The 20,657-nt window shown below is 44.1% G+C and overlaps 2 protein-coding genes across 4 annotated transcripts; one reads left to right on the top strand and one right to left on the bottom strand.

Moving 5' to 3' along the window:
- Nucleotides 1-3,165: 3,165 nt before the first annotated feature.
- On the top strand, nucleotides 3,166-8,587 carry CTSZ (cathepsin Z). Of its 2 annotated transcripts, XM_075438832.1 has the most exons (7): nucleotides 3,926-4,010; nucleotides 4,089-4,218; nucleotides 4,335-4,493; nucleotides 5,803-5,982; nucleotides 6,609-6,759; nucleotides 7,025-7,187; nucleotides 7,673-8,587. In XM_075438832.1, exons 2-7 carry the CDS (start codon nucleotides 4,176-4,178, stop codon nucleotides 7,784-7,786), a joined length of 810 nt encoding a protein of 269 aa, XP_075294947.1. In that variant the 5' UTR covers nucleotides 3,926-4,010; nucleotides 4,089-4,175; the 3' UTR covers nucleotides 7,787-8,587. The 2 variants fall into 2 exon arrangements, with proteins under 2 accessions (XP_075294946.1, XP_075294947.1); XM_075438831.1 differs by lacking the exons at nucleotides 4,089-4,218; nucleotides 4,335-4,493 and adding an exon at nucleotides 3,166-3,370 and having other exon boundaries at nucleotides 3,847-4,010.
- A 1,997-nt stretch (nucleotides 8,588-10,584) lies between these two features.
- NELFCD (negative elongation factor complex member C/D) lies at nucleotides 10,585-20,256 on the bottom strand. Of its 2 annotated transcripts, XM_075438326.1 has the most exons (15): nucleotides 20,151-20,256; nucleotides 19,590-19,705; nucleotides 19,309-19,418; nucleotides 18,163-18,272; nucleotides 17,733-17,840; nucleotides 17,028-17,180; nucleotides 16,143-16,273; nucleotides 15,552-15,717; nucleotides 14,776-14,910; nucleotides 14,107-14,246; nucleotides 13,246-13,360; nucleotides 12,817-12,912; nucleotides 12,449-12,589; nucleotides 11,953-12,082; nucleotides 10,585-11,540 (listed from the first exon to the last, which is right to left on the bottom strand). In XM_075438326.1, exons 1-15 carry the CDS (start codon nucleotides 20,214-20,216, stop codon nucleotides 11,506-11,508), a joined length of 1,752 nt encoding a protein of 583 aa, XP_075294441.1. In that variant the 5' UTR covers nucleotides 20,217-20,256; the 3' UTR covers nucleotides 10,585-11,505. The 2 variants fall into 2 exon arrangements, with proteins under 2 accessions (XP_075294441.1, XP_075294440.1); XM_075438325.1 differs by lacking the exon at nucleotides 10,585-11,540 and having other exon boundaries at nucleotides 11,570-12,082.
- Between the last annotated feature and the right edge of the window lie 401 nt (nucleotides 20,257-20,657).

Below are 20,657 nucleotides of genomic sequence, written 5' to 3'. Positions count from 1 at the left end.
CAGGACTAATATCAGCGAGCAACAGAAACCCAGAATGGACAGCCTTCTGGGAGCTTACAGTAGGTTTATTACACGTCAGACGACTGTCAATGCTCCTTTTAAGGATAGGAAAAGGAACTACAATTAGGAAAGCACCTTAAATTATTTTGTATAAAAAGATGGCAGTGGAAGGACTTGACTCATTGAAAGTAACTACTTTACCACTTCAGGAGCTGCTAGAGATAAGGAATCTCTGAGCTGCCATATTGTTCCAAAAGAAAAATCAGCTTATTCCAGACTTCCCCAGCACAGATGACTTCCACTTCTTCCACCAGCCAATGGAGGAACAGACAACTGCTCCTCAGACAAAGTCTAGCACCAGAAGAGCACTGCAAAGAAGTAGCTAGCAAACATTCTGTCATCCTCTGCCAAGCTATGAGCTGTCCTCAGTAGGAAGCAATAAAAGCAAGACTTTAAATTCAGGTAGATTAATTTTGTTGCCTTAAAACACAATAACTTTATAATTTTCCAGAAAATAAGTATTCTCTAAATGGTTTACAACACTCAATAAATAACTGCCTAAAACATGCAATGTATTAATCTACAATAGCCACAACTTATGAAGAGGCTGAAGATACTAATTCACTGTCCAAAAAATGTGGCAAAGTATTTCAGCACTGGATATACTCACTGAGAGCATCTCACAAGCAAAGTAAAAAAAAGGGAAGTGAAAGAAATATGCAATCACTTCACACTGGTTTTTCTCTTGCTAAAAATAGCTCTCTGGAATCACGTGCCTCCTCTGAAGCACTTCCTTATAGACTCTTACAAATTATGGCACATGATACAAAGTACCTGAGGCGCTTTACAAAGCAGGGGCGGTTTTGTGCCTCTTTTCCCTCTCCTCCCCAATTGCATTTCTGTGAACCGCCAAGTCTGTCTTTATACCGAGCCTGGAACATGACAAGCCTGTTTCTCTGTGGGTTTTGTCTGCAGGCCTGTCGTTCCTCGGCTCTGCGAACCCCCAAGCCTGCTAACTGCCGAGCGCGTTTCCCAGGCATGGCCCCTGGCCATGTGCTAGTGCAGATTAGAGGTGGGAGCGTCACCCAGGAAGGGGAGATGGCAGCGGAAGGGCTGGCTTGAGGGACTTTGGGCATTGCGGAGATCAGGCGCAGCCTGGCCCTGGGCACAGCTACGGCCAGCCTGGCCCGCAGCGTCTGTTATCAGGCTGCCCATGGCTTCCACCGCTGTCAGCATGGGCCCCAGATACCAAAGCCCGGGTGATGGGCCTACTCTAAGACCACAAATAAACCAGGTCTTTTTGGTTACTGTTTTTTTTGTTTGTTTCTGGTTTTCTTGGTTGTTTTTTGTTTGTGTTTTTTTTAATGCCACCACAAAACCCACTGGCAACAAATACACATGTGCAGGGAGGCTTTCTGGGATACTTTTTTTTTTTTAAAATATGGTTTTCTTGGGAGAAACTAGCTTTTCACAGCAGCGGAGAAACTGTTGAGCAGAAAGCTTATTCACTTTGAGATAAGCCGGCTACAGGCCACCAGATAATTTGAGAGAGATCTGTGGATGGCTACCAGGCGAGCTGATGCTAGTCTCAACTAATCTGGGCTAGCTCCAGCATCCTCAGGAATGCTACCAAAACCATTGCACTCAACAGGCAGTAAAATCTACAGACTTCACATTTTCCTTTCAGTTAGTAAGAAAAACTATTTAACGACTGTCTCATTCTGGCAGGTGGTCCAGAGGAATTACGGCAGGACTGCCCACTGTGAGTTATCGTCAGCGTAATGAGCCTGTAGGTTTAAACAAACAGGTTTTGGTACAATCGGAGTGGACAACCGAGCAGTTCGTTACTTTCCCCACACTGCAGATCTGTGACCCGGCAAAATCGTGGGGCTTGCAGCATGTGATTTCATCTGCCGGGTGGTGCCTTACTTGGGCCCCAGTGCCACAACTGCTGGCATTGTCGAGCCTGAGTCATCTGATGAATTGCCAAAAAGGGCAACCGCACAGCATCAGGCTCAGGTTCCTTTTGTTGCGTTGGTTCTCAGCATCTCAGTTTCTCAGCTCAGAACACTGAGCTAACGAACCTCGTGCCTTTTATACAAGTGCTCGGAACCAAGGAAGAAAAGCTGTGAGGGAAGAACTGGCTGTGGTTTACGAAACCTGTTTACCCCACAAAAAAGCTCTAGCTGATATATGGAAGAGACCAGCAGACCCCTCACAGAGATACTTAAACCTTCTGCAGGAAAATTAGAAAACCATTTTTACTGTTGACTAAATCTTGTAGCAGATACTAAAGACTCCTCAAATGTCCTGAATCCTAAATAGCCAAAAAAAAAGGACACAGGCTTGTATACCTTTGCAAACCATAGCATAAAAGGGCTAGAGAAATTAAAAATTTGGGACTAGTGAAAAAACCCCAACCAAACCAACCCCCCCAGCCTGCCTGCTCCGTACAATCACATGGTCACTGGGCGCAGGCTCACACACCGCTGAGGTGCGAGGCGAAAGGACCCCGTAACCCCGCTCACACACCGCTGAGGTGCGAGGCAAAAGGCAAAGGACCCCGTAACCCCGCTCACACACCGCTGAGGTGCGAGGCAAAAGGCAAAGGACCCCATAACCCCGCTCACACACCGCTGAGGTGCGAGGCAAAAGGCAAAGGACCCCATAACCCCGCTCACACACCGCTGAGGTGCGAGGCAAAAGGCAAAGGACCCCATAGCCCCGCCAGGCAGAGCCTGCATCCCCGTACAGGCCCTTGTGCCACAAGCCCTGTGTTGACAGCAACCGCACGTATTGAATCAATTAATCGCTCTTCCTTTTCCATTTTTTCTGTGGCTGGGGGGGGATGTGTTCAAAAATTGCTTCATTTCTGACGGAGCCTCCTCCCGCGGGCTGCCCGTGGGGTGGGTGCCGCGGGTCTCCTGCCCAAGGGCGGGGGCGTCTCTCGCCGTTGTGTCTTATCCCCTAAGGCCTCAGGGAGGGCTCTGCCCCGCGCTGCCGAGCCCAGCTGCCCCCGGGCCTCCGCCCACGGACACGGCGGAGAAACTCGGGGGGGCTCCGCGGTCCCGCCCGCCCCAGGTGAACACGCGGCGCCGGGCCGGGCCCAGCCGAGCCGAGCCGAGCCGGGCAGGGCCGAGCCCCGCCCCCGCTCGCCCGCCCGCCCCTCCGGGCCCTCCCCACCGCCCTTAAATGCCGGGGCCGCGCTGTGGAGAGGTGGTGCCGCGTCCAGGATGGCCGGGCTGTTTCAGTGCTTCCCGTCGCTGCTTCTGCTCTGGGGCTGCCTCTGCCCGCCCGCCCGCGCCGGCCTTTACTTCAGGGAAGGGCAGCGCTGCTACAAGCCGGCACCGCGCAAGGCTCCCGGGCTGAGGTAAGGTTCGCCTCCACCGCCCCGGCCCTCACGGGGCCGCCTCCCCCGGCGCCTTCCGGGCGGTGTCACAGAGAGGAGTCCGGGGTCGCCCCTGGCAAGGGGCCGCGCAGGCACGGCCGCAGCGCCCGCCGGCATGGGGTGCGTTTGCAGACCGGGTACCGCCCGGCCGCGGGGCTGGGGGGGGGCTCCTGGGGCGGGCAGCGGCCGGGGCTCGGGGAACGGGGGCTTCCGGGGGGGCTCTGGCCCCCTTGCCCGGGGTTGGGGGGGAGCCCCGCAGGGCGCAGCGTGGTCACGAGACCGCGCGCCAGGGACCGGTCACGCCGCCCCGCTGTCACGTGACCCGCGCTGCTCGCCGGCCGCTCGCAGCCTCGTTACCAATCTCCGCGAAAGCTGCTTTTTTAAACCGAAAAAACCCCAAATCCCCTCACTTGCCCGAGACTGCGGGCGAGCCGGTTCTTCTCTGTGCCCTCCCGCAGGACCTACCCCCGCCCGCACGAGTACCTCGATGCCTCGGCGCTGCCCGAGAGCTGGGACTGGAGGAACATCAACGGCGTCAACTATGCCAGCACCACGCGGAACCAGCACATCCCCCAGTACTGCGGGTCCTGCTGGGCCCACGGCAGCACCAGCGCGCTGGCAGGTACGCCACGATGAGGGGTGCTGCTTGCCCCCCGCCATGCCCATGTTTTCAGTCAGGTTTCACTGAGGTTACCTTCAGCTTCCGAAGCAGCTGGTGTAAAGAAGAGGTGCCAGATTACCGCAGGGACACTTCACACAGCGAACACGGAGGCCGAGACGTCTGCGAATGCAGCAGGAACAGCGGGGATTCCCAGGCTGGAGGCGAGGAGGTTTGGTTTCAATGGCAGAAGCAGTCAGTGAGGCTGTCCCCACCCTCCGAGTTGTGCGAGCGGGGAACGCCGGCATGGTTAAAAGCATTCATAGCTCCTGCCAAACTGTTGTTTAGGGCCTGGAGTAAGAACTGGGTTTTCTGCCCCTCTTCTTGGAGACAACATGATGGTAGCAGCAGATGCGAAAGCGGTGATCATGTCTCCTTCCCTTTTCTGGTGCCTCAGCCTGCCGCAGGACATCTACAGCAGCAAGGGGCTGCTCCAGCGATGCCTGGGTATGAGGAAACAAGAAGTTGCCTGTCGTGGGAAGGGCCCGCGGGGTGTTAGCTTCAAGAGCCCCATCATTCAAATGAACTGACTGCCACAGCATACAGACAGACCTAGTTTCAGCAGATACCTATCAGCCTTTTTCTCGGGGAAAAAGGAAGTAGGGTTTTGCTTCAGCTGCAAAAATATTTTCTCTAGAGAGAATACATGATGATTTGTGTGCAGCAGTGACATGCTGCAGAAGTACTCGGCCTAGGGAGGTTGTAAGAGGATTAACTGTGAAGGAGAAAGAGGAGATTGTGCAACAAGGGGAAGACAACACAGGTGTGAGCAGACAGCAGGAATGGCAAAGGATCTGTGCTTAAGCAATGCAAGAACACAGACACAAATAAAGCCTGCCATGATGTATTGAAGTACTAGGATGGATAAAATATGGCAACTTCTTTATTATATAACTTTGGTTAAAACTTAATTGTGTATGTAAGTATGCAAGTATGTGCATCTTTAAGTATAAAAGGCTGATTTTAAAAATCAGGGTATTTTTTCTTAACTGCCATGAATAAAGTGTTCACTCCTTCCCTTGTTCCTGGTAGAGTAGGCTGGGATAATGCCTCCCAGTTCTGTCCAGTGTAGCTGAATGTTGTTAGTACTAATAGGATTCAAAGTACTACGGTGGCATCAGTTCAGACTATTAACGCACTGCGAGAAGCAGTTTATAAATGCTCTTCTGCCAAGTAAGCCAGTGGTTTCTGACAAAATAAGGCAGCAGGGTGGCGATGCCTGTCAAAGATGGCAGGATAACAGTGAGGTGTTAACATAACAGTGAGGATATACTTCTGAAAGCTTTTCCTTAAATTTGTGAGGACTGCCTCTCAGACCCAGAGACTTGGGCTGTGTGGGTTCATGGATAAATCTTGACTCCTGTAAAAGAGGCTAGTGACAGCTGGCTTTACAATGTGTGTTTGAAAACTCTTTGCTGTCAAAGCCAGGAAACAGATCTGGAAGTTCTCAGAAGCTGTGACTTGAATTAAAAGAGGTCTAGGGCACTTCAAGACTTTAAACAGATCTTACTCATCTGCATATTTTTGCTGAGTTTTTAATGGAAAAATCTGCTAATGGAAACCCACAATAATAACTTAGCCTGTCAGTTTGAGTTAGGTCGTGCCTCACTGGGGGCAGGAGAGGCTTTTCCAACCACAAGTACTGTTGCCTGCAAACAGCTGCAGGCTCAATGAAGGAGAGGCAGCTTTAAGACTAGTTGCAATGCGTAACCACCCATATATTCCACTAACAAAAACCAGTTTCTTACCCTTACAGATCGAATCAACATAAAGAGAAAAGGTGCATGGCCTTCTGCCTACCTCTCTGTTCAGAATGTGATTGATTGTGCTGGCGCAGGATCCTGTGAGGGTGGAGACCACTCAGGTGTTTGGATGTATGCCCACGACCATGGCATTCCAGATGAGACCTGCAACAACTACCAAGCAAAGGATCAAAGTATGATGCCTGTTTGCTTTGCTGTAATGCTTCATCCCAGGATTAGCAGATTTTAATGTAAAAAGAAGAGATAGTTTTTTGGGTTTTCAGTGCACCGGTTCCTGCCTTTCAGCGCAGTACCTGCTGTGTTTGACTGACACAACAGATTTCCTTTACAGGCCTGTGTGTGTTGTCTTGCTCTAGCCAGACAGCATAGCATTAAATCATGCCCAGGCAAGTTTGTACAGCTAAACTGTTTAAACTTAATCTCTTAAGTCTGTGATATACAATCTCTAATGTACTGAAATATTTACAAGTGTCACCTCAAGCTAAACAAAGGGGTAATGTAACCTCTGTCTGGTCATGTATGACTGGAATAGTTTTTATATCTATGGAGATGCACATCTGAAATGTTTCCTCATCAAAGCACTTATGCCTATGAAGTAAAGAATAGTAACTAGTGATTGTAGAGACTTCCAGTGTGGTTTCCAGAAAGGAATTTAGCTCACCAGAGAGTACGTATTAGTAATTAAGTTATTAATATCTGCCTCAAATAAGTTAAAAGGAAAAAAGGCTCAGTGTGATACCATTAATTCACTTGAAGAAAAGTATCCTCTTGCAGTGATAATCTCACTTTTGTTCTGTAGAGTGCAAGAAGTTTAACCAGTGTGGAACTTGTGTCACTTTTGGAGAATGCCATGTGATAAAGAACTACACTCTCTGGAAAGTTGCTGACTATGGGTCTGTCAGTGGAAGAGAAAAAATGATGGCAGAAATCTATACTAATGGACCAATTAGGTAAAAAAAAAAAAAAAACTTGAATGGTAAAAAAGAAAATGTTTATCTATGAGCAATACTGGGATTGAAATACTTGAAACTCATTCTAATGACTGAAGTGTACTCCTCCACTCTAGTGTATGTCAGCAGCTCTGTACTAGCATGCAGACTTTAGCCTGCTTGTAGATAAGGTGAGCTGAGTCAAAATGCAAGAAAAGCAGTTGTTTTTCAGCCAGGCCCCTGCCCTGATCCCCTTGTGTAAAATGTTTTCTCTGTTTTCTTACAGCTGTGGCATAATGGCTACTGAGAAGTTGGATGCTTACACTGGGGGACTCTATACAGAGTACAACCCCTCCCCTGAGGTGAATCACATTGTATCCGTGGCTGGCTGGGGCATAGAAAATGGAACAGAATACTGGATTGTTCGTAACTCATGGGGTGAACCCTGGGTAAGGAAACATGGGAACAAACACATTTGCAGAATGACTTTAGAGGAAAGGTGGGGTTTTTCACTTGCAGACAGGAAGCTGCAAAGCTATCCTGTGGATAGAAACAGTAAAGCTTTATTTGAACTAGACTAGCAATTAAAAACTTAAACCTAACTAAGCTGAAGGTAAGGCTATTCAGCCAAAGTTACTTGAGTAATGTCAACTCAATCCCAAATGCTACCCGTGCATGGACATGCAGCTCCTGTTATGGGCAACTGTTAGTTGTAGGCGAAAAATCAAGTCACATACCTGGAATAGATGAAGGGGGTTGAAAATTCACCAAAGCAGATAGCTCACTTAAGGAAAGTTGCACCGTGAACCTGGTGTTACACTTCATCTGGAGTGAATTCCTGGATTTGCTTATAAATCATTCATATTTGGAAGATGGAACAGACTCAATAACATACATAGTTTTCTAATTCACAATGCAAATTAATTCTTTACAGGGTGAAAGAGGGTGGCTGAGAATTGTGACAAGTGCATATAAAGGTGGAAGAGGAGCAGATTACAACCTTGCTGTTGAAACGGACTGTGCATATGGAGATGCTGTACTTCCTTGATGCTACGTTGTACATCGTTCTGTTTAGGAATCACTTTGTTTGGAAGCTTCCCAGCACCACCTTTTTCTGTTTGAAGACTAGTAGTCTAAAACCCTTTCACAGTTCAACACCATCAGACAGTTCTGCAAAATTAGCCCAGACAGCAATACGTAATGTCTTCAAAGTAAAATAAATACAGACCTGCCTTTAGATAATTATTTACATATTTTTTTTAAAAAAAAAAGTAATTTATCCATGAAAAAGCTGTTGGTTTTGAGGCACAATTTTAAAATCGTATTGTCTTAGTCACAGAAACTGTGTATGTATATCTACTTTTAAATACAAATTATGTAGACATACTGGGAAGGAAAAAGTGTACTCAATATTTGGGTCTAGAGCTTATATTAAATTTTGACGGTACTGACCAAATATTATCTCACAATGATGCAGATGACAAACAAAGGTGAAGTAGTGGTGTTGGAAGTCTGGTATAATGCAGTTGCTTTTATCCAACCAAAATGATATCACAGGAATTACTTTGATCAAAAGACAAAGTCGAAAGACTTAGTTATTTAAATAGTATTGTCTTTGCTCGAATTCCTTGCTTCCATATGTGATTTGGCTGTGACTTTTTTCTCCTAAAAATATAAATGTATATAACAGTATAAATTGCCATAAACCAGAACTCTTCACTAATCTGAAGAAAAGTAGCAAATTCTCTTCCTCACTAACTGGTTCAGTTTTAAGGGGCAAATCTGTGCCATATCAAGTGTTACTAATTGGCATTGTTAAGTGCATTTAATAAACTTTTACATGACTGTATGTGTATTATAAGAGCTTATTAACACATTTTCAGTTATCTTCTATTGTACTTAACAAGCAGTCTCATGTGGCAGATGAGCTACCCTGAGCATACCCAGAATGGTACTGGACTCTCCTCTTGTGAAAGAGATGCTTTATGGACTGTGTTGTTCACCCGCTATGATGGTTCAAGCAACAATTCAAGTGAAATTACACTACCTCTGCCCACACTGGAGATTAAGAAACAAGCCACACAGAAGCATCCACCTTCAACAAGCACAGGAAAGAAGAGACATTCAGATGTTGTAGAACACCACTTTTAAATGTCCATCTCCCAAACCTGCCATAAATTGAACTGACCTATGAATTATGCCTCACTCAGACCTGTAAGTTAAAGCTTTTTAGTGGTGCAGAGGAGGAAAAAAAAAGAGTCTTTCCACAAATGGTCTCCATTATCTGCCACCTCCCAGTTGGTAGTTTCTGCAGCTTACCTTGGGTTTGTCTGTGAAAGAAAAAAGTTTGCTCATAATCAGAAGATAAGTTATACTTGGCAGACAGTGAACGCCCCTAAAAGAGTAAGAAAGACTGCTAGTGCCTAGGATGAAGCTGAGGTGGTTGTGCTATTCTGATCTTTCAGGTTCCAGACAGAACAGCTTTCCGTACGATGGCAATGAGAACATGTTTTAGACCTGAGGTTAGGCCATATTCCAGTAGGCTAGGAGACTTCAGGGACTGACATTTCTGGCTGATGTGGGCCTAATTTTGACTTCCTACATACAAGAATCATACGCTAATCATGAGGTGTTTATCTCTCCCATCCACCATTCATCCCTTAAGCATGAAAGACAATAACACACATGTAAGTCTAGGCAAAAGACAGAATTCCATCTGTCTCCTTGGCTTTGCTTTACTAGAGCAAAATGACTCCATAGTGCAAATAAGGATCAGTTCTGCCAAGCTGCAGTACCTGCTACAACTTAAGTTCCACTGATATACAAACACACACGGTAGTGTAACAGTACTGACTGCAGCATCATGGAAGTTTTAAGTAGTTAAAAATCATCTACATGGATAAGTGCAGAGGAACTTAAGTGTTCAGAGGAAGTGATACCAAGCTTGAACAGAGGAAAACAAAAGTATACTTTGACCAGATGGCAAAGTTGCAGTGGAGACAGGAACAAACTGCTCTTGGCTACTACTAAAAGATCATAGAATCATAGAGTACTTTGGGTTGGAAGGGACCTTTAGAAGTCATCTAGCCCGCCCCCCCCCCCCCCCCGCCCAGTGAGCAGGGACATCTTCAACTAGACCAGGCTACTCAGAGCCCTGTCCAACCTGGCCTTGAATGTCTCCAGGAATGGGGCCTCCAGGCTACATCCTACAACAAACCTCTATAGGGTTAACTGTTTCTGTAGTTAAGTCCGCAAAGAAAGGAAGCCAGGGGCTACAAAAAGCCAAGGATGTATGCTAATTCTACTTAAAATACTATGAAAAGTAGGTTTCATGCAAGTTTAAGTGGTGAGAGGCAGCTGGAATGATAGTACATCTTCTATTCAAAAACAGGCAAAGAAGTTCAGAACAGCTTCTGCAGAAACAAGTTTTGTCCTTTTCAGGCTGTACTTTGAGTTGATAAGAGCATTCCAAGTGCTCTGATGGTAAGCTCTGTCACGGTGGAGCATGTATGTAAGGCAGCAGCTGAGGAAAGGGAGGATGCACTCCCTTTTACAAGGAGTTAAGAATCTATACAGTGGGCTGCTGCCTCGGGAATTATCATGGTAGCTTAGAGTTTCCTTTCACAAATCACTGACAACAGAGAACAACAAAGCGATTTCCTTTTTAAATTTACATCCAGTTGGGACTTAAAATGTCACCATCTCTTAAATAGCAGGTTCTTCAGAAAACAGATGTGCTTGGAAAAGCACAGTGGGCTTGTCTCTACCCCTCACTTTGAAACAAACAGTATTTGCCTGTACGAAGAAAAAAACAGCCCGATAAACAGAAAGAAAGAGTGGTCTTAAAGAAACTTTGAAACAAATCTCTGGAAAAGACCTTTATTTAAAGGTAAATTATAATCTTGGGTATATCCCCCACTGTTTGGCATCAACCAGGACAGAGGAGAGATAAGTATAAAAACCAAGCCACAACAAGCAGTACTGAAGTTTCTGCACACATTCATCTTCCTGGACAGCAGTAGAATTCTGACATGGTAATGAAACTTACCAGTAACAGCTGATGCATCTATTTAACAAAAAATAGATTCTGAAAGATAACACACTCACATAGAATTCCTCTGTTAATACAAAACTAACCTTGATTCTTACAACTCCACTTCTGTTACACAAAACCTTTTTTTTTTTTTTTCCATAGCAGTAAATATGTAGGATATTTGGAATTCTAATGTAACTCAAAGGTGAGAAAGAGGCATTGTGGCTTCTCTGCAGCACAGAGCTGATCACACAAATTCCTTTTTTTTTTTTTTAACCAACTCGCAACACCAAAACCTAGAGCATTCAAGATTTAGTCTTCAGAGAACTATGTGCAAAGTGATTTTAGTAGGAACTACCCTCCCCATTCCTCAGGTTTTGTATATTACACAAAGAATCAGTAACAAATTCTGTAAGTAACCAAAATAACATTCTTTGAAATAACTGTTTCTCTCCTGCTACCCCCTTCAGAATATTCAGATTTATACTGATCTGTGTAACAACAGAAAATCCCTCATTATTCCATTCTCCAAAGTACATTAACAGTCCTCTGAGAGGAAGCTGAAGGTCACCATGCAAGTCAGTCAAATGCCCTTTCTTACTTGTTTTGGGTTTGTTGGTTTTGTTGGCTTTTTTTTTTTCCCCTGCTGTGTTGACCAGTTATAGAACCTTACTGGTGGAGAGTATGGCAAAGTAGTGATCATGTGCTCTGCTTTCTTGATACTTTTCCACTGCTTAGTTCATCATAATGAAGTTAGATTTACAATGAGCTTAAAAGAGAGGAAGAAAAAAAAAAAAAACGGAAATAAGTGTTCAGTACATTACTCTGATTTATGTGTTTGCACGTGGATTTCTGCGTTATGTAAATAATTAGGATTGTAGGGTCTGGATAGATGTTTTTGTTTTAGGACAGGAGTGTATTATGACAGACTACCTCCCTTCCTATCCTTTCCTTATTGCAGTGCTAGTTCTCAAAAAGCAGTACTTGTCTCCAAGTTCCTCACTACTACCCAGAGATTCTTGATTAAAGGAAAATTGCTAAACACAGGCCCCTAAAAGGAAAGTGATCTGTGAAAATATCTAGCAGGCATTCCTATTTTAGCAACCCTCCTCCTAAACATCATTTTCAAATTGTAACAAATAAAAAAGGAAGCAGGTATGCAAGGAATAAATGCAACTTACCTATAAACTCGGTGACAGGATCATGTTCACCTTCTGTTTTAATAGTACCTGCAATACTTTCATTCTCCAAGATTGGAAGAAAAAGCTGTACAAAGTCTGAGGTATACGGAGGAGCAATCACATCCAGCACCTGAAACAGCAGACAAAACTGGATTATTCTTCCAGTTAGATGAGTGGTTGGGACAACATTTAAGTCACAACACTCTTATCTTGAAAGCGTACAAGTAGTTGCACTTTTAAGACCTCTTGTTCTCCATACAAGTAATCAGTTATCTATTCTTGTGGTACTCTATCCAGTACCTTAACACTTTCAGAAGTCAGGAGTCGGTAGGACTAAATCACACTGTGCTGAATGCTGATATTACATATATTACTCAGAACCTGATCTTGTATCTTGAAATATTTTTTGATCTGAGGCAAGCTGATTCAGTACCCAAACGCATACAACTGATAATATTATTTCTCTATGTTAGTAAACACAATTTTTGCTGCTGACCTCTGTAACAAAGTATCTGATGAGAGAGATATCTGTATCTAGCTTCTCCAGGCATTTGCGGATATAGCTGACAACAGGCAGGACATATCCTCGACTGAGTAAGTGCACCATTCTATCCAAGAGAGTCTTCTTTAATTCCAACTGATGGGGGGGTGGGGGAGAGAGAACCAACAGATTAGAACTTCCTCTTGAAAATGTACATTTTTTTATTGCTCTTTCTTACTAATTCAAGAACTGCTATGTTGTATTTTAACCATGATCATATTCCTCAATTAAACTCGAAAAACTGCTCTGACAGCAAAAGCAGTTATCTTGAATAAGCATAACTAATGTGAAGGAACACAAATACCGAATCCTTTGAGAATCACCTGCTCCATGACATCGAGCTGTGAATGTTCTGTTTCAAAGAGCTTGACAAGAAGTTGTAGAACTTGCGGATGAAGCAGCTGATGGCATGTACTGATCTGCAAACAAGACAGAAAAGTAAGAACATCAGAACTTCAATTTAAAAACCAATGCACCACTCTTATTAAAGAAGTTTACATTGATGTTCAGTGCCAGATGTAAATTCTTTTAGAAAAGTATTCCACCATTTCTTACTTTGATGCCTAAGTCTTCCTAGTGTAAATAATGCTGAGCTGACAAAACCAAACAATTAACTCCCAACAGAAACAGATCCCTCCCTGTATATTTATTGACACTACAAATGACAGGCATTCAGTGAATGGAATGTAACTCCAGTTAACAAGCATCAAAACTGTTTTTGCTCTCCAGTAAGATCTTATACACACTTTTACCTCATCCAGTAATGCCAGATGAACCGGAGTGTGATCAGTCTGCAGCTGGAAGTATCGTGGTTCCGACACTGTCCAATCCACCCACTTTAACACACCCATTGCCACCACAGGGAACCTACAGAAGACGAGATCACTCCAGCACAGGAGCACAAAAAAACCCCACCACCAACAAAAAAAAAACCCCAAACTAAACAAAAACCCCAAATCAAATCAAACAACCCCAAACCAAACCAAACTCCCAGTAAATTAAAAAAAAAGGTCATCTTTCAGTCAATTCTAACAGTTGCTAGAGTTTCAGTTTAACTTACAGCAGAATTAATAAAGCTCAAAAAGTTTTGCTTGAAAAGCTGCCAGCACGTCAAGAGTAGTTTTCATCAATAAGAAAAAGAAACCAGAAAAGCTGGAGGAAAATTCTTTCTACAAAGACATTCTCAGCTCAGCAGAAAATGCAAAAAAAAGGCAACAAAATTCATGTACACTCCAAGTTTGTTCCAGTTTATTCAATTATCTGCTATTTCATACTATTAAGAGGAGAAGAAATGAAACATCTATTGCTAGAAAAGCTCTATTAGGAGGACAAAGTAATCTGTCACTTTTTTCCAATGGCAGAGAAAAGCACGTTCTGTGACCCAAGGAGGACAAATTGTCAGTGAAAGCCAGAATTTATGTCCTCACGAGAGACATTCCAAAGAGATAGATGCACAATTCTGAAAGCTGTTTTCAGACCACATCTTCCCATATGCTACAGTGAGGATGCTCTCACAGAGTAGCTCACAAAGGCTTTCCTTTCAGCATTACTGCCTCTCCTAAATAACACTTTCCTTCCAACAGCTGAGGCTCAGGACCAGTCTCTCTGCTCACCTGATGCACTGATAGAGAGTGCTCAGTTCTGCAACCAGCTCTGATGCTCCTTTGTTCTCATTGCAACACAGGTTGTGAACAGTTTCGATGGCTTTTGAAGTTGACTTGAGTTCATCCTTGTTTATGCTGACTCTCTTGTTCTGAAAAATCACAAAGCTTGAATGCAGGAGTTGTGAATGTACCAGATGTCTTTGGTTATTTAAGGAAAGGAGTTGTAACCTGCAATAAGCCTATGATTACACCGTATTTTTCAAAATTTAGACTCAAATGCAAGTTTCAGAAGAACTCGTTATCAATGAGCTGAAGGATGTCTGCTTTATTTAATTCCCGAATAATTACTTTATCCACTTCATAGAATTAAATTCCTCTTCCTCTGAAAAAGCAGATATGGTTCTAGTAGCACAGAACTGCTGCTGACAACCTTTGGAGGGAGGTGGGGGACAAGAGCAAAAGTACTCAGTATGCTCAGACTCTTATGGTACTATTTGATCATCAGGATCTACATTTTTTCAGTCATTTCAGTTGAAGCCAGACTCAATTTATATTAAAATAAGTAAACCAAGCTGAATACATTATTTTAAACTGAGCAACTTCACGACCACACGTTTTCTTCAGCACAGTCAGGCCACTGTCAGTAAAAATAATGGCACTCACAGAACTGAACATTACCTTTTTCCACATCTCTACTACACTAGCTGCATATGCCAGTATGTGAATATATTTATGTTTGTGGTCCTGGTTGATCTTAGCCCCTGGCTTAAACAACGACTGCATGAAGAGGTCCAGAAAGGCAGGTACTCGAATCTGTGAAGAAAATGAATGGGTTATTAGAGCCTGAGAATTACGAGAGGTGGCTAAAAACATAGTTTTTTGCATCTGATATACCTCACATAGAATGAGATTATAACAGATCCCCCCATGGGAGTAGGTTAGATTGGTTCTCTTCAGAAAACTAACTTTTGACACAACAAAAAAAAAAAGAAACAAGAGTTACATACTATATTGCTAAAACATCTGAATGCCACCTTTTGTTACCAGAAGCCACCTTAGAAAGGGGCAGTAAGAAGTGTGAAATGTGCCATTTAGGCCTGCTTATAACAAACTGCAGAACTGTGTGGGTTTTAAAATTATTTTTTGTTAAAAGATGTTAATTAATTCCTTGCCATCTTTATCTCATATTGAAAAGTTCTGTAATTAATTTAATTATATTTAAAAAGACAACCTGGAATGATTAAAAAAAAAAAACCTCAGTCAAGAAGCTAATGCAAAATAGAATGCAAGTAACAGTTTCACATTTAGACATTACTTAAAACCATACAGGGATGAGTCCGAGCGCTAACTTCTACTTTGTGTCGATACAACACTTAACACAACATGACGTGATATTTCTGAGTGCTACTGTCATAGAATTAAGTTTCAGAGGTTACAGAAAGACAACTACTAACCAGTTCTACTGGAGGTGGGTCCATGCTTGTAAACATTTTGAACAGGACAGTGATATCTGCTGGATTCAGAGCTCCTTTGGACAACATCGCACCAAGAGCCTGACATGCTCGAGGATAGGAGGCTGCAGTACCCAACGCTAAAGTGATCTGACTAGCGTCATGGCCTCTAGATGATGAACAAACAACACAGCAACTTATTTTCTTAATTGGACATTTTAGTTTTAGCCTCACTGAGTCAACAAGGCACATCCTATGGAACGGAATGCCTTCGGGCAGAAGCCCTTATCCTGGGTAATTATAGAAATAGGCCTGTATTTCCCTTCTTTGTTTCGAAAATGTCTGCAGAATAATAAAAACTTATATTTTTTAATAGACAGAAACTTCAATTCTTTGCTCTTCTTAGTTCAGGCCTCCCAGTACAGGACACAGAACTTTTCCGTTGCTCTACAGATTAAAGCTTGCTAAAAGAATTGCTCTGTTGCAGCTAGGAGTTCTCCTTTTTCTGGTAAAAGGTCATCAAGAATGAGCAAAAGGCAGCAGTTTACAAGTTCCGATGACTTACATTTCACTAATAATATAACTGCCACTTACTTCTCATGAGCATATCGCTGAACCTCCTGAGCAATCCGTCTGACAGCTGACCCTCCTTGCTCTTCTTGAGCCAATATAGACATCATAGACTGAGCAAAAAGATACGTGTGTTCTCCATGGCACACCATCTTCTGTAAATGCACACATCAAAAACCTTACCAGCCAACAAGAAATAAGCAAGTATGCTGCTTCTGTGACTACACTACCACAACAGCAAAGATTTCACTGAAATCTACTAATCAAAAGAAAAAAAAAAAACAACAAACAAACAAACAAGAAAACAAAAAACCCAACAGCTGAGAAGAATGTACAGGAAACCACAGTACAACTATGCATCAATATCATGCAAGAAGAAATGGCTAAACTGAGAACTTCTGTTTCTTAAATACCAAGACTGAGCGGAAATACTATCCTACTTACACCCAGTACTTTCTCTGCAATATTTAAAGAGACAAGCACAAAGCCATCCGGAAGTCATCATGCTATTTCACGACAAAGAACACATGCTGTGTTGATTCAGATGGCAGCTTTCATACTGACATGGATGATAAAAGAATTATTTTAATTTGCCAGGGGACTGACTAGACTGACCTTTAGAACTTGCATTAAAGGTGAAAGACAACAGTTTTACCTTCACCTTTTTACAATCCGTTTCATAAATATAAGAAGCGTCATGTAAGCAACCCAAGGAATTCTTGCTCAGAGAATGATCAAAAAGCATAAATTTCTATTTTTGAACTCAATATACCTTCTCTTCATAAGATTTTGTAAGACTTGATAAGATGTCAAGATTCTCTACAATCCCACAATGATTTGTATGTCCCAACCATAAAGGCAAATACTATTTTCTTTCCTCGTAAAACAACAACAACAAAAAAACCTTACTGCAAACTCAGGGAGGTTTTTTTCAAGGTTCTCTTCTCCTCCATCTAAAATCGTTGCCAGAGATGTACGCAGGACTCTAGAAAACACTTCCAGCTGCTGACATGCTGTTGAAACACTGGTTATTTCCCCTTGATATCCAGCATCAGATATAAGCTATAAAACCAAAAGCATCGCAGAAAGAAAACTTGTATTATTTACATTTCAGATATCCTAGCAAGCCTAGAAGAACACACAAAATATAAGACTTGCCTCAGCATACACTTGCTGGAATTCACAATCACCTTTTAGACTACAGAAAAGGAAACCAATAAAGATGTAGCAAAAAGAAAGTAAATCATAATGATATAAAAATATTTCAGAGCACAGCAAGACACAACATTCTTTCCCTGTCACAGAAACATACAAAACCGACTGCAATGTCCCACTGCACCAGAAATCCAGAATTTTCAAATAAAGGTCAAAGGAAAAAAAACCCAACAAAACAAAACAAAACCCCATAACACAGTACTTCAAACCAGGTAACTACACTTACTACTTGCAATCTGTAACACCTCCCACCAACCTGTACTTGTACTGTTCTGATATTTCAATAAGCAGTATTAGCAAGAATACATAAAAGATACAGGCAAGACCGTGGCCAATATTTGATGCCAGAACAATGAGCCCTTTATAGATATTCTCATTTATTAGACTTGAGTATATTACCTTCACAGTAAAATTAAGCATTAAACAGTCAGGATGGGCTTCTGCCAACTTGTAAAAGAGATCTCTCCACGTAGTATGTGCTATCATTTGCTCAAGCCAGGCTGGAGTCTGAAAAGATTAGAGCAATAGAGAGAAATGTAAGAACATCTCGTTATCGAGATCATTAAAAGTAAGCCTTTTACCTCTCAGGAGTCCTGCGAGGTGTTATACAGGAATTTATTACAAAGGAGGATGCAGCCAAAGTTTCTAAGTTCTCTAAGCCTCTGAGGACTCCAGTGAGAAACCACTGGTTTTCTGAAACCAGTTGTTTCTTAACCAAAAAGCTTCCAAGATACAGTTTCCCTTCCCCCACCATCTACTACTCCATCAGATGAAGGAGTCTATGTAGGACCCACTCATGTAGAGATAGCAACATGGATTCCATGCACACCTCTCCTTCCTCTGTAAAGATGGAATCTGCTTTCCGAGGGTCAAAATGCTTGATAAGTAAGCTCTTTAAATGGTTTTCTACAGTCTCTTGAACTTGCAATGGCTCAACACCTGTACAGAAGGAACAAAAAACTGGGCAGATGCAATCCAATAAAACATGGCAGCAACATCTTAAATTTTTCAATGAGAACAGAAACTACTCAGAAATTTATCAACACAGAGAAGATGAGAGGAGAGCCATCAGTTCTACTATCAAGCTGCACCGATACAGACAGATTTACAGATTCTTGACCTTTTTCCCAAATGCAAACTGTTTAGGATCACAGGCAGGTCACATGAGTCCTTTTCTCTTGCTCTCTGCATCAGCCATGCAAACAGCAGTGCCAGTTATCTCACAGACTGCTACTGGGTGCCATACCAAAATGCACATATCTTAAACACAAAAGGGATTACCAGGGGTAGCACACAGATCCACCTTACTAACAGACTAAAGTCCACCCTTGTAATACGTTGGCTATCAGTAGCTTTGAGAGCGTACTACAAAACAACACAGAAAGTAATAATAAGTAGTTCTACATGTCTAAGACCAGAGTATAATACCGCTGGTAACGTTTACACTAGCTAAGGGACAAAGATACCACAAGATAATGCTGAACATGTCTTGCAAGAAGCTGCCGAAGAATTCATAAGCAGAATGGTAATACAGAACTCTTGTCTCAGAGAATACAGGCATCTGTATGAGAACCTTCCATCTAGCCACTGATCCATTAGTAATAAGGTAATTTTTTTTTCAATATTAATTATATAACACTATTACAAAATATCAAATATTGCTAACACCATCTACATAACAGTACCCTTGCCCTTGTCCATAAAAACAAAAAGAAACTATAGTTTGAGCTGTTGCTTCAACTACATTCCCCTTTATAATGCATTTTGGGAACATTTCGAAGTGTTCATCAAAAGATTACTTCACTTCTTCTCTGAGCAGAATAAACATTTTATTATGAAGAATGTAGTCGTGTACACATACAGGATGACAACTTCACGATCTACTTCCTGAGTGTGATCAAATTTGCCACCAATCCAGATATTTCTGACAAAGGAAAGACTGTAGACCCGAATCACACTGTATCGCTTATCGTACCTGTTTGAATGAGCCACTCGGCCAGCAAATTTACAGTCTGTGCCACTGCAGTGTAGTTTTCAGAGAGGAGCTGGATAACATTCTCTGGAGAACCTCCTGCTTGGAAATATCTGATGAAGGGATTGGAAAAGAACAATTTGAAAGTTATATTAAAAAAAAAAAAACAAACCGAACTGAACTCTAAACAACGGGAGAATAATAGCATCACTTCTCCATGCTCACACACACTTCCATACAAAGCAGTAACGCTGTACCTATAACACACATAAGATTACGCTCACCTCTTTAAGGTGTTAAATATAGACGGCTCCATTATATAGTCCGGGGTTGAAAATTTCTTCAGGCATTCTTGCTGGACTTCAGCATCATCTTCTCCTTCTCCATCCTCATCATCTTGCTATTTGTAAGCACAGTCACGTCAGCCACCCTTCTTGTCGCGTTTCCCCCCATACCCCCATATTTAGGCTATTTTTGCCCACAGAAACTCGCGCCCCTCAGTTCACCGCAGCGAGCCACCTCCTCCCCAGACAAACACGACTTCCTAACGGAGAAGGCGTAAAGCCAGGCACCGCCTCGCGATTGTTTTCCTCCTTTTTAAACCCCCCAAGTCCCCCCTCCCCGGGAAGACCTCCCCGCCCGCCTTCACCCTCGGCCCTTCCCGCCTCAGCTGGGAGCCCCGGACGCGGCTCCCCGGAGCTCCGGGACCACCGGGCGCCGTCCCTCGGGAGGCGGAGGGCGGGCGTTCCCCTCACAGGCCGCTTCAGGCCCCGGACCGGGCTGCCGGCTCCCGCCGCGCCGCCGGGCACCCCCGCGCCGCCGCCCAGGCTCCCGCAAGCGCTCACCGCTCCGCCGTCCGCCTCGCCCCCCCACTCCACCGCGCTGCCTTCGAAGTAATCGGCGTCCTCCATGGCTCCTCCCGCCCCGCCCCGGCCCGGCCCGAAACAGCCGCGGCGACGGCCGGAACCAGGCCGCGACCGCCCCCCCTGGGCGGAGCGCCGCGGAATGGCGGGCGCCGAGCGGGCGGGGCCGGGGCCGGGGCCGGGCCGCGCTGAGGCGGGGGGGGATGGCCGCGGCGGCGGCCCTCGGGGAGGGGGCGAGGCTGGCTGGTGACAGCGGTCCCCTCTGTGCCGCTCCGGGACGGGGGGGAATTCCCTGCCCCGGGACGTGGCGAGGGGAGCCGGCGGGGCGGAGTGCGGGACGGCCGTTACCTCACGCCTGGGCGCTGCTCGTCGCTGGGGCTCACGGCGGCGGAGCCGTTGCCTGGGGACTTGCGGCTGAAGCCATCCCTGAAGGCCGGCGGGTAGAAGTGAAATGCGGGAACGTAAAGCCGGCCCCGCGGCGGCTCCCGG

This window comes from Opisthocomus hoazin, chromosome 18 (genome assembly GCF_030867145.1).
Source record: "Opisthocomus hoazin isolate bOpiHoa1 chromosome 18, bOpiHoa1.hap1, whole genome shotgun sequence".
NCBI classification, from domain to species: Eukaryota; Metazoa; Chordata; class Aves; order Opisthocomiformes; family Opisthocomidae; genus Opisthocomus; species Opisthocomus hoazin.
The sequence above is the reverse complement of the archived record's forward strand: the minus strand, read 5'-3'. Positions and strand labels throughout refer to the sequence as shown.